General features: G+C 60.1%; 1 protein-coding gene across 1 annotated transcript in view; it reads right to left on the reverse strand.

Annotated features, from left to right (window-relative positions):
• Window positions 1–13,167, reverse strand: part of MEGF8 (multiple EGF like domains 8) — a 77,703-nt gene that overhangs the window by 22,348 nt on the left and 42,188 nt on the right. Inside the window, exons 20-25 of the mRNA XM_074981350.1 lie at window positions 12,951–13,064; window positions 1,825–2,073; window positions 1,337–1,533; window positions 967–1,177; window positions 658–880; window positions 211–343 (exon numbers count right to left, since the gene is read on the reverse strand). Coding sequence (XP_074837451.1) covers window positions 211–343; window positions 658–880; window positions 967–1,177; window positions 1,337–1,533; window positions 1,825–2,073; window positions 12,951–13,064 — 1,127 coding nt within the window. The remainder of the gene's footprint in view (window positions 1–210; window positions 344–657; window positions 881–966; window positions 1,178–1,336; window positions 1,534–1,824; window positions 2,074–12,950; window positions 13,065–13,167) is intronic.

Below are 13,167 nucleotides of genomic sequence, written 5' to 3' on the forward strand. Positions count from 1 at the left end.
CTGCAGTGGGGTAGGGGGTCTCTGGGGTCCCAGCCGGAGGGACTCGCTGCAGTGGGGTAGGGGGTCGCTGGGGTCCCAGCCGGGGGACTTGCCACGTGGGGCTGAGCACCCCAGGATAGACCCACTGAGCTCTGTGCTGTGGTGACGGGGCCTGAGGGGAGATGCGCCCACAGGCTGGGGAGGGTCGGACCCCGCGCCGGCAGCACCCACCTGAGGTGGCCTCCACGCTGACGGGCTGGGCACGGCCCCGCCCGCAGAAGGCGCCGATCAGCGTCCGGTCGGACTGCACCTCCGCGCCGTCCAGGAACGCCGGCAGCCCGTCGAAGGCGTAGCCGTAGCTGTGCTGGGAGTGGAGACGGGACCTGGGCTGGCTGCTGCTGCTGCTTCCCAGCACCCCACAGCTCCCCCCATGACGTCAACCCCTGCAGAGCCCGGGCCCGGCCCCCCACAACCCATCCTGGGCCCCCAGAACCCGCCCCACACCCCACTCTGTGTCCCACCACCCGTCCCGGCCCCCCCAAGCCCGACCCACACCCTACTCTGCCCCCCACGGTCAGAGCCTGCTCCACCCCACAAGGCTCTGCCCCAGCCACTGCCCCCCAAGACAGCTGCTCCCCCAGGGCCCGGAGATGGTACCCTCAGGGCTGCCCCACTCACCATGCAGGGGGTGCTGATGTCGGGCTCCAGGCTGAGGCTGATGGAGGGGCAGGGCTGGGCGGAGGGGCAGGGCTCCAGGCCAGGCGAGGCCGACAGCACCCACAGGCAGTAGGCCAGGTCCCCGGCTGCTCCCCCTGCCCGCCGGGACCCCAGGGACCCTGAGCCGGACAGGTTGCCCAGCAGCGAGCGCCCCTCGCAGGCCCGGTAGCAGGTGCCCCCGTTCCTGGAGGAAGAGGCTGTCAGCGCCGGGGGCGGGGCGGGGCGGGGCGGGGGGAGGTAACGACACACCCCGGGGCAGGGGGATCTCACCTGGGTTCCCCGTAGTAGCCAGTGGCGCAGTGCTGACAGCGCAGCCCCTCGGTGGGCGGGGCGCAGTAGCAGGCCCCCGTGGCCCCGTGGCAGTAGCCCAGCTCGGGCAGGCCATGCCCATTGCACTGGCACTCCTGGCACCCTGCTGGGCTTGTGGCGTTGCCGAAGCTGCCAGGGCGGCAGAGGTGGCAGCGCTCGCCGTGCGTCCAGTCTGCAGAGATGGGCGAGAGTGAGGGGGACGGACTCACCCTGGGCCTGGCACTGCCCGGGGGAAGTTGGGGGGGGGGATTCACCCTGGGCCTGGCACTGCCCGGGGGGGGGATTCACCCTGTGCCTGGGCACTGCCCGGGGGAAGGTAGGGGGGACTCACCCTGGCACTGGTCGCACTCCCCGGGCCCCCTGGCCTGGCAGCTGCTGTGGTAGTTGCAGCCACAGTCGACGGTGCAGCGGGCCCCCCCCATGCTCCCGTTGGCGCCGGCGCCCGGCTCCGAGGTCCAGCCCAGCTCGCACACGCAGGCGTAGTCGGGGGGGCCACTGCACCAGCCGTGCCCACAGTCCTCATAGCACCTGGCGATGGGACACACTGAGCCAGCCTGAGCCTCCGCCAGCCCCCCCAATCCCAGCCCCATGGCCCCGCCGCCAGCTCCCCCGCCCCACGCTGCTGCCCCGATCCCAGCCCCACGGCGCCCCCACCAGCCCCCCCGCCCCACACTGCCCCCCCGATCCCAGCCCCACGGCGCCCCCTGCCAGCCCTGCGCACACCCTGTCCCAGCCCTGCCCCCGATCCCGGCCCCACAGGTGGGATTCTGCCGCCGCGGGCCCTGTCCAAGCCCCAGCCCCGCGTCTCCCGGCACTCACGTGCGGTTGCAGTGGGTGAAGCCATCCCCGGTGTAGCCGCGGTGGCAGCGGCACTCGTAGGCCTCCGGCGTATTGTGGCAGCTGGCGAAGGGGTGGCAGTGGGCCATGCCCAGCCGGCACTCGTCCAGGTCAGGGCACTGGCCGTAGGACCACTCGGTGGGCTGGGCGGTGGGCAGCCTGGGGCTCTGCCATAACGCCATGGAGCAGTTGGGGAAGCCGCCCACGCCGGAGAAATCGCCCTGGAGGCACCTGAGGGGCGAGCGGGGTCACAACCTCTCGCCCTGAGCTGGCACAGCGCCTCCGAGACAGCCCAAGGGAGTGGCAGGGACAAGGCCGCTGGCAGGAAACGAACCCAGGCACTCCCAGAGCTCAGCCTGTCTCCAGGGACCAGCCCGGAGCAGCTGTCACGACGGGCCTGGGGCCCCGAGCTCTGCCCCCCATCGCAGCCAGGAGCGACTCACTCAGCAGGCAACAGGGACACGGCCTGGTACGGGTTCATCAGTACACACCCAGGAGAGGTCCGTCCGACCACACCGGGGGCAGGAGGAAGCTCCGAGAAGGAACCCCAGGCCTGGGATCCTCCCTCCTTTGTTCCTTTCCTGCCTCCAGACTCACCCCTAACGGCCCAGGCTTCAAATTCCAAACCAGCCAGACTCCACCTCTGTCTCTGGTCTGGTTCCCGGGGAGCAAAGGTGTTACCTGGTCGCCTCGGTTACAACTAGCAGAATCCTCAAAACAGTCTCTCTCTCTCTCTCCCTCTCACACACACACCCTACTTTGTCACAGCATCCCACACTGAGGGCTCAGGAGAGGAGGTTTTGGACCAAACTGATAAACTAACCAGCAGTCAGTCCTCAGGACCAGCTGGCAGGCACCCCAGAGTTCAGAGGGAACCCACTGTCAAACTGCAGACTTACTAGCTGTGGTTGGCAACCTATCCTTTCAACCAGCTTCTGCACCAGGAGGCTGGACGAGAGCTCATGTGACACCGGTTTTTAATAAAGGGCTCCAGAGGTGATCCTGGCAATTGTAGAGCAGTAAGTCTAACCTCAATACCAGGACAATGGGATGAAACTATAGTAAAGAACAGAATTTTCAGACACATAAATGAACGTAATTTGTTGGGGAAAAGTCCACATGGTGTCTGTCAAGGGAAATCACACCTCACCAAGCTACATGCAGACAAGGGGACCCAGTGGCTACAGTGTACTTAGATTTCCAGAAGGCCTTTGACAAGGTCCCCCACCGAAGCAATGGAAGTCCTGGGGTAAAAAGGAACCTCTCGAAGAGAGGAGAGAACATCTTTGCAAGCAGGCTTGCACACCTAGTGAGGAAGCTTTACACTCGGTTCCTTGGGGGACGGTGACACACGCCGTGAAGAAAGTGGGGAAGGAGGAAGGCAAAGGAGGAGCCCTGATTAGAAAGCAGAGAGTGAGCAATCAGGTAGTTATCTACGCCTGGGAAACAAATGGGAAGAATAAGAGGCCCTGGCACGGTCAAAGGCATCACAGAATCCCAGGTTGGAAGGGACAAATGAAATTTAATGTGGGTAAGTGTAAGGTAATGTAGCTGGGGTTATTTTTCCCAGTGTGTATTTACAATATGATGGGGGCTAATTTAGCTATAACCAATCAGGAAAGAGATCTTGGAGTTATCGTGGCTGTTCCTTGAAAACACCCACGCGGTGTGCAGGACAGTCAAAAAGGCAAATAGGATGTTAGATGATATTAAAAAAGGGATTGAAAATAAGACAAGGAGTATCGTACAGCCCCTATGTAAATCTCTGGTACACCCACTTCTTGAATACTGTGTACAGATGTGGTCTCCTCACCTAAAAAAGATCTCCTGGCACTGGAAAAGGTTCAGAAAAGGGCAACTAAAATGATTAGGGGCTTGGAACAGGCCCCGTATGAGAGGCTAAAAAGGTTGTGAGTTTTCAGTTTAGAAAAGAGGAGGCTGAGGGAGGACATGATAGAGGTCTATAAAATTATGACAGGTGTGGAGAGGGTGAATAAGAAGAAGTTATTTACTTGTGCCCATAATACAAGGACTAGAGGACACCAAAATAAATTAATGGGTAGCAGGTTTAAAACTAATAAAAGAAAGTTCTTCTTCACTCAGCGCACAGTTAACCTGTGGAACTCCTTGCCAGAGGAGACGGTGAAGGCTGGGACTATAACAGAATTTAAGAAAGAGCTGGATAAATTCATGGTGGTCAGGTCCATAAAAGGCTATTAGCCAAGGGTAGGAATGGTGTCTCCGGCCTCTGTTTGTCACAGGCAGGAGATGGATGGCAGCAGACAAATCGCTTGATCATTGTCTTCGGTCCACCCCCTCTGGGGCACCTGGCACTGGCCACTGGTGGCAGACAGGATACTGAGCTGGACGGACCTTTGGTCTCACCCAGTATGGCCGTTCTTACGACCTCAGGAGGTCACTGAGTCCAGCCCCCTCCCTAAAGCAGGATCGACCCCAACTAAATCATCCCAGCCAGAGCTATATCACACTGGGATTTAAAAACCTCTAGGGATGGAGATTCCACCACTTCTCTCAGTAACGCATTCCAGTGCTTCCCCACCCTCCTGGGGAAATAGTTTTTCCTACTATTCATCTTACACCCCGCCCCCCCCGCAACTTCAGACCATGGCTCCTTGTTCTGCCATCTGTCACCACTGAGAACAGTTTCACTCCATCCTCTTTACAGCCCCCTGTGATGGGGTTCAGGGGTCCCCAAGCTCTGCACCCCATCCACAGGCAGGAGTGACTCTCCCTCAGCAGGTAGAACGGGAAGTTTATTAGTTGACAGAGGCCCAGCTCAGCACAGAGGTGTCAGTACAGCCAGCAGAGACAGTCACTCCAACCCAGCCTGGGGAGAGGAGCCCGAGGGGTGCCCCTCTGGGGTGTAGCTTCCCCCCTCGCCAGGCTGGCTGCCTTCCCACTATGGCGATTCAAACCCCAGCTGGGCTCCTCCCTGCTCTTTGTTCAGGGCAGAGGTGTTACCTGCCAGCCTGGGTTACAGCCCCAGGGTCATCCTTAGCCTGGGAGCTGCTCTGCCAGTCACACACATCCAGCCTGAGTCTCACACTCACCCCCTCCACTCCATCACAGCCCCGTTCAGGAAGCTGAAGGCTGCTGTCACATCCCTCCTCACTTCTGCAAACTAAACAAGCCCAAATCCCTCAGCGTCTCCTCGTAGGTCTTGTGCTCCAGCCCCTGAATCATTTTCATTGCCCTCCGCCGAAGCCGCTTCAACGCACCCACCTCCCTTCCCTCGTAGGGGCCCAGAACTGGATGCACCACTCCAGATGTGGCCTCACCAGTGCCAAGCAGAGGGGAACAGCCACTTCTCTAGGTCTGCTGCAAAGGCTTCTCCTAATGTACCCTAATACGCAGTTAGCCTCCTTGGCTACCAGGGCACACTGCTGGCTCATACCCAGCCTCCCATCCACTGTAATCCCCAGGCCCTTTTCTGCTGTACTGCTGCTTAGCCAGTCTGTCTCCAGCCTGTATCAGCGCTTGGGGTTCTTCTGTCCCAAGCGCAGGACTCTGCACTTGTCCTTGTTCAACCTCATCTGACTTCTTTTGGCCCAATCCTCCAATGTATATAGGGCACTTTGGACCCTCTCTCTACCCTCCACCATCTCTACCTCTCCCCTACCTTAGTGTCACCTGCAAACTTGCCGAGGGTGCAACCCATCCCCTCGTCCAGGTCACTAATAAAGACGCTGAAGAATATTGGCCCTAGAACCGATCCTTGGGGCAACTCCGCTCGAAACCGACCAGCAACCAGACACTGAGCCTTTGCCTGCTACCCACTGGGCCCATCCATCCAGCCAGCTTTCTATCCATCTTACAGTCCATGTGTCTAACCCGTATTTCCTTAACTTATGGGCAAGAATGTTGTGGGAGACCATATCAAAAGCTTTGCTAAAGCCAAGGGATATCATGTCCATTGACTTTGCCATAGCTGCAGGTTCAGCAGAGGGCAACAAAAATGATTCAGGGGCTGGAGCACAAGACCGATGAGGAGGGGCTGAGGGTGTGATGGGGTTCAGGGGTCCCCCTGCACTGCACCCCGCCCGCTGGCAGGAGAGACTCTCACTCAGCAGGTACAACAGCAGGTTTATTAGGCAACAAATGTCCAGTTTCTCACAGAAGCAACAGCATAGCAGCCAGAGACAGTCCTTCCAACCTGTCCTGGGGAGAGGACCCCAAGGGGTGCCCCTCTGGGGTGTAGCTTTCCCCCTCCTCAGCCTGGCTGCCTTCCAGCTCTCCCTTCTCCTCGCCTCTAACTGCCGTCCCCGATTCAAAACCCAGCTCAGCTCCTCCCTGCTCTTTGTTCAGGCAGAGGTATTATCTGCCAGTTGTAGCCCCAGGGTCATCCTTAGCCACTGGGAGCTGCTGCTTGCCTCGGACATCCAGCCTGACTCACACATGCACCCCCCCCACTCCATCACATCTCTCCCCCCTTCCAGACCGCACTGAGCGGGGTCACTTAGCCAGTGACCTGGGGAAGTTCGGGGCCCTCCCTGCGTGACAGGGCATCGGCTATGGTGTTGTTGTTCCCCTTCACGTGGACCACCTCCATGTCGTAGTCCTGCAGGAGCAGACTCCACCGCAGGAGCTTGGCGTTGGCCCCTTTCATGTGATGCAGCCAGGTCAGGGGTGAGTGATCGGTGTACACGGTGAAACGCCGTCCAAACAGGTACGGCTGCAGCTTCCCCAGCGCCCACACCATGGCCAGACATTCCTTCTCTATGGCCGCGTAGCTCTGCTCCCGGGGCAGCAGCTTCTTACTCAGGTACACGATGGGGTGTTTCTCCCCTTTGTCAGTCACCTGCATTAGCACCGCCCCCAGCCCCACGTCTGAGGCATCGGTGAACACCAGGAAGGGCTTGTTGAAGTCGGGATTTGCCAGCACTGGGGCCCTGACCAGAGCCTCCTTCAGCGCGCAGAGGGCCTCTTGGCACTGCTCGGTCCAGACCACCTTGTCAGGCTTTCCCTTTTTACACAGCTCCGTGAGGGGGGCTGCGATGGAGCTAAAGTGGGGCACAAACCTCCGGTAGTACCCCGCCATCCCAATGAAGGCCTGGACCTGCTTCTTAGTCTGGGGTGTTGGCCAATCTCTGACAGCCTCCACTTTAGCTGGCTCTGGCTTTAAGCAGCCGCTGCCCACCTTGTGGCCCAGGTAGGTCACCTCAGCCATTCCCACCTTGCACTTCCCTGCCTTGATAGTCAGCCCGGCCTTCTGGAGTCGGTCCAGCACCTGCTTGAGCTGGGACACATGGTCCTCCCACGTCTGGCTGAAGATGCAAATGTCGTCCATGTAAGCCAGGGCAAAGCTCTCCATCCCTTTCAGTAGCTGGTCCACCAGACGCTGGAAGGTAGCGGGTGCCCCCTTGAGGCCAAAGGGCAGGACCAGGAACTCGTAGAGCCCCACAGGAGTGATGAAAGCCGACTTCAGCCGGGCATCTTGGTCTAATGGCACTTGCCAGTACCCCTTGGTGAGGTCTATGGTGGTGAGATAACGGGCTCCCCCCAGCTTGTCTAAAAGGTCATCAGGCCTGGGCATGGGGTAGGCGTCCGAGACAGTGATGGCGTTAAGCTTGCGATAGTCCACACAAAACCGAACAGACCCATCTTTTTTAGGGACTAACACCACGGGAGAGGCCCAGGGGCTGGACGAGGGTTGGATCACCCCCAGAGCCAGCATGTCTTCAACCTCCCGCTCTATGTCCTGAGCCGTCCTCCCTGTGGCTCTGAATGGCACACACTTGACAGGGGCGTGGGTGCCTGTCTCTATTCGGTGGACAGCCAGGTCAGTGCGTCCGGGTCTGTCAGAGAACAGCTGTTGGTGCGAATGCAGCACCTCCTTGATCTCCGTCTGCTGGGCAGGGGTCAGCTGGTCTGAGAGGGGAATAGACTCCAGCAAGGAGCCGGCTCCAGTCCTTGTGAGTAAATCCACCAAGGGATCATCCCCCTGCCCCTCCCAGTGTCTGCACACGGCCAGCACCAAATTCTGCCTGTCCCAGTAAGGTTTCATCATGTTCACATGATAGACCCGGTGGCTGTGGGCCCGGTTCGACAGTTCCACCACATAATTCACGTCATTTAGCTGTTTGACGACCTTGAAGGGCCCATCCCAGGCCGCTTGCAGCTTGTTCCGCCGCACAGGTATAAGGACCATCACTTGATCCCCGGTGGCATAGGCTCGGGCCCTGGCGTTACGGTCATACCAGACCTTTTGCTTCCTTTGGGCCATGGAGAGGTTCTCCCTGGCCAGGCCCATGAGCTCGGTGAGTTTTTCCCGGAAGGTCAGTACATACTGTACAACTGACTCCCCTTCAGGAGAGGCCGTCCCCTCCCACTCTTCTCTGAGCAAGTCCAGGGGTCCCCGTACCCTCCTTCCATACAGCAGCTCAAACGGGGAGAACCCCGTGGATTCCTGGGGCACCTCCCTGTATGCAAACAGCAGGTGGGGTAAGTACTTGTCCCAGTCATGGGGGTATTGATTCATGAAGGTTCTCAGCATCTGCTTCAGAGTCCCATTGAACCTCTCCACCAGCCCATTGGTCTGCGGGTGGTAGGCTGTGGCCCAGGTGTGCCGGACCCCACACTTGTCCCACAAGCTTTGCAGTAGGGCCGACATGAAGTTGGACCCCTGATCTGTGAGGACCTCCTTGGGGAACCCCACTCTGCTGAAAATGGACAGCAGTGCATCTGCCACGGTGTCAGCGTCGATAGAGGTCAAGGCCACTGCTTCTGGGTATCGCGTGGCAAAATCTACCACTACCAAAATATATTTCTTCCCCGAACGCGTTGCCTTGCTGAAGGGGCCCACTATGTCTATAGCCACTTTCTGGAAAGGCTCCTCTATGATGGGCAGTGGCCTCAAGGCAGCTTTCCCCTTGTCCCGGCTCTTCCCCACCCTCTGGCAGGGATCGCAGGACAGGCAATACAGACGGACAGCTGCAAAGATCCCTGGCCAGAAAAAGTTCTGTAACAACCTTCTCCTGGTGCGGTGGATCCCCTGGTGTCCTGCGAGCGGGACATCATGGGCTAGGTACAGCAGCCTGCGCCGGTACTTTTGGGGAACCACCAGTTGCCTCTGGACCTTCCATGGCTCCGCTTTGCGTCTGGGAGCCCATTCCCGGTACAGGAATCCCTTTTCCCACAGGAATCTCTCCCTGCAGCCCTCCCCCAGCTGTGGAGCTGGGCTGAGACTGGCCAGTTCCCTCAGCTTCTGCAAGGAGGGGTCTCTCTGCTGCTCTGCCTGGAATTCTTCCGCTCGGGCAGGGGCGGATGCTACTTCCCCATCTCTGCCTGGCTCCAGCACCCCTGGCCTGTGAGATCTGGTTTTTGGGGGCCTCCTTTCTCTCAGGGTTGGCCCCTGTGGCTTTGGCTGGGCCTGTACCCCTGAATCTGGGGAGCGCACCCCTCGTTTTCTTTGGCTACGGGTCAGGACCAGGGCACGAGGGCGTTCACCTTGCCAGTTCTCCAGGTCAGCCCCCATCAGTACATCTGCCGGCAAATGGCTGTGCACGCCCACTTCCTTGGGGCCTTCCTTCTTCCCCCATTTCAGGTGCACCCTCGCCATGGGCACCTTGAAAGGGGTCCCATCAATTCCTGTTATCGTCAGGTGGGAATCGGGTATCATGCAGCCCGGTGCCACCACCCCGGGTCGGGCCAGCGTCACGTCAGCACCTGTGTCCCAGAACCCCGTGACCTTTTTCCCGTCTACCTCGAGGGGTTTGAGACACTTGCTCCACAGAGGCATTGCCGCCCCCACTCTGTAAACTGGCCTCTGAGCATTTGGTCCCCCTGAGGAGCTGGTCTGTGGGGCGGATTCGGCCCAATCCGAGTGCCCATTGTCAGCACCACCCACCTTGGCCGCCAGCCCCTCTGACTTCTGGGACCCCACCCAGTTGACTCCATGACTCCCCGGCCTGCTCAACCTGTCTGGGAGCCTGGGGCACTGGGCTGCTCTATGCCCCTTTCGCCCACAGCGGTAACAGCCTGGGTCTTGTTGTGTCCCTCGGGCCGGCTGCTCTGTCCGGGCTCTGTTTGGCTCTCTGGGGGGTGGGTGGCTGGCCCCTCTTTCCTGGGCTTGCCCAAGAGGTGGTCCCCTCTGTCGTACAGTTAGGGACCGGTCTCTCTGAGATTCTCGGTTTCTCCAGGACTCCCTCTCCCTCCGGGACTCCCTCTCTCTCCGAGACTCCCTCTCTTTGTGGGGCTCACTTTCAAACCTGGCCCGGCTGTTTGTGAAGTCATCTGCCAGTTTCCCTGCATCATGTGAGTCCCCTGGCTTCCGGTCCACGAGCCACACCCTCAGGTCAGGTGCGCACATCTCGTAGAATCGCTCCACGACCGCCAGCTCGATCAGGTCCTCTACGGACTGGACTCCCATTCCGAACGCCCACTTCTGGTAGTATTGCTTCAGGCGGGCGGTTGTATCTACATGGGTTTCCTCTGGCCTCTTCTGCGTCTCCTGGAACTTCTTCTTGTACATCTCCGGAGTCAGCCCGAACTTATGCAGCAGGGCCTGTTTGAACCGTTCATAGTCCCCAGGCTGCAGCCCCACCAGCTGGCTGAGCACCGCTGCGCCCTTCCGGCCCAGCAAGGGGGTGAGGTGCCGGAGCCGCTCATCTGGGGGAACCTCATGCAACTCACAGGCTCGCTCGAAGGCGGTGAGGAACTCATCCATGTCCCCTGTGTCCTGACACTGGGCCAGCACACGCGTCTCCAAGTGACTGGCCACCCCGAGCCGTCTGGCCCTCTCCCCGCTTACCGCAGCTGGGGCCTCTTGGCGTCTCGTCTCTGCCATGGTTCGCTCATGCTCCCGCTCTCGCTCTCTCTCCTCACGCTCTCGCTCTCTCTCCTTCCGTTCTCGTTCTTTCTCCTCCCGCTGTGTCTCTTGTAGCTGGCGCTCGTGCTCACGCTCTCTTTCCCGTTCCTGGCGCTCACGCTCTCTTTCCCGTTCCTGGTGCTCCAGTTCCTTTAATCTCACCTCGAGCTCCAGCCGTCGCAGCTCTGCGGCGGGGGACTCTGCCCGCGATGGACCACCGCTAGCTGAGCGCGACCTGGTGGGCACCGCGTCTGTCTGACGGCGTCGAGCCCCTGCTCCTGTCGGAGAATCCGAAATGCTTCCCGAGGCTGACTGGCCACTTTCTGCCGGGACAGGCTCTGCCCCCCCGGATCGGTCATTCTCTTCCAGCTGTGCAATCAGCTGGGCCTTGGTCGCCTTCCCCACGGTCAGGCCCCTCTCTCTGCACAGCCCCGCTAGCTCTGCCTTCAGGAGTCGGGTATAATCCATCTCCCCGCTATCTCCCGGGGTATCCACTCACCAGCAGCAGCTGCAGGAATGGCTCTGTTCCCCCTCTGACTCCTGTGAGACTCCTTCCTTCTCTGGTGCTCAGTCAGCCACTGCTGGGAGCTCATCCGTGGGTGCAGTGCATCCCACTTCTGACACCAGTGTGATGGGGTTCAGGGGTCCCCCTGCACTGCACCCCGCCCGCTGGCAGGAGAGACTCTCACTCAGCAGGTACAACAGCAGGTTTATTAGGCAACAAATGTCCAGTTTCTCACAGAAGCAACAGCATAGCAGCCAGAGACAGTCCTTCCAACCTGTCCTGGGGAGAGGACCCCAAGGGGTGCCCCTCTGGGGTGTAGCTTTCCCCCTCCTCAGCCTGGCTGCCTTCCAGCTCTCCCTTCTCCTCGCCTCTAACTGCCGTCCCCGATTCAAAACCCAGCTCAGCTCCTCCCTGCTCTTTGTTCAGGCAGAGGTATTATCTGCCAGTTGTAGCCCCAGGGTCATCCTTAGCCACTGGGAGCTGCTGCTTGCCTCGGACATCCAGCCTGACTCACACATGCACTCCCCCCACTCCATCACAGAGGGATCTGGGCTTGTTTAGTTTACAGCAGAGAAGACTGAGGCGGGATTTGATAACAGCCTTCAACTGCCTGGAGGGGAGCTCTCAAGAGGATGGGGAGAGAGTGCAGGTGGCTCATTACTGAACTGTTCACGGCTCCCACCTGCCTGTGGCTGGAGGCCCAGCACTCCATTTCACTGGGGAAACAGTCTCCTGCCGGATGTTAAACCGATTCCATTGAGGCCGATTGTTCCAGCACAGCAGGGAGCTGGGAGCAGCCCCTATGGTGCTGCAGGTGGGGGAAGCGCTGCAGAATAGAAGACGGCTGCCTGCAGAGCTCTATGCAAGGTAAGTGGGGTTTGGGGATGGGGTCGGGGGGGGTGTAAGCCTGGGGGTGGTTTGGGGCAGTGCCAGGGCCAGGAGCCACAGGGGGAAGGCAGGTTTAAGCCTGGAGTGGGGGGCTGGGGCTGCTGCAGGTGGGAGAAGAGAGTTCCTGTACCTTCCTTATTAGGAAAAAAGCACTGGAATATTGTACTGCCTGTGTGCGAATCCCCGGTGAGCCCATCTTGAACCCTGCATGCACATGCGGTCGCCCCAGCTTCAGAAAGATCTCCGGGCCTTGGGAACAGTCAGGAAAGGGACATGCCCAGCGGCCGTGGGAGGAGAGGGGAACAGAATGGAACAGAACGAATGGCGGCCGAGGGGGACATGGCCCAAGTGTGGCTGCCTTGGAGAAAGCAAAGGAAGAAGAGCCGGCGGGGCAGAGGGTTTTACCGGTGACAGCTCCGGCCCCAACACCTGTGAGAGTCTCTAGGGCGCCCCCGGACTGCTCACTGCTCCTGAGCACAGGCGAGTTATTATCCCACCAGGCAGCGAAGGGACAGGCAGGTTTAACACAAGTCCCAGGCAATATCTCCGCATCAACGGCCCAACCTGCGGGACTCCTGGCCGGGGACGTTGGGAGGCCGAGGCTAGACCAGGGTCAAAGGAGAGTGAGCAGCTCGGGGTGGGTGGGGCAGCGAGGGCTGTCAGCCGGGACAGGGAGGGAGTGCCCCCAGCCAGGCACGGGCGATGGACGACAGGACGCAGCCTGGTGTGCCCGTTCCCTCTGGCATCGGCACTGCGGGAGATGTGGGACGGGGCAGGTTGGACCCTCTATGGCCGTTGTTATGACAGTCCCCACACCCCACACCCCAGCTAGGCCGTGCCTGGGGGCTGGACGGCACTGGCACTCCCAGGGGAAGCCCAGCCTCTCACCTGCCCAGCGTGGGGTTGTCCGTGTTCCCGCACCAGCCACACTCAAAGTGCTGCAGACAGTCCCGGCAGGTGTTGAACTGGGCGCAGTCCAGGCACTGGGGCACCGAATGGACACTGGGGGTGGAGGCAGATGAGTCAGCCAAGCACTGGCCCCACGCCCGCCCCCAGCCCCCAATCCAGGAGAGAACCCAGGAGTCCTGGCCCCCAGCACTGGAAC

The sequence above is a fragment of the Carettochelys insculpta genome, chromosome 30, assembly GCF_033958435.1.
Source record: "Carettochelys insculpta isolate YL-2023 chromosome 30, ASM3395843v1, whole genome shotgun sequence".
NCBI classification, from domain to species: Eukaryota; Metazoa; Chordata; order Testudines; family Carettochelyidae; genus Carettochelys; species Carettochelys insculpta.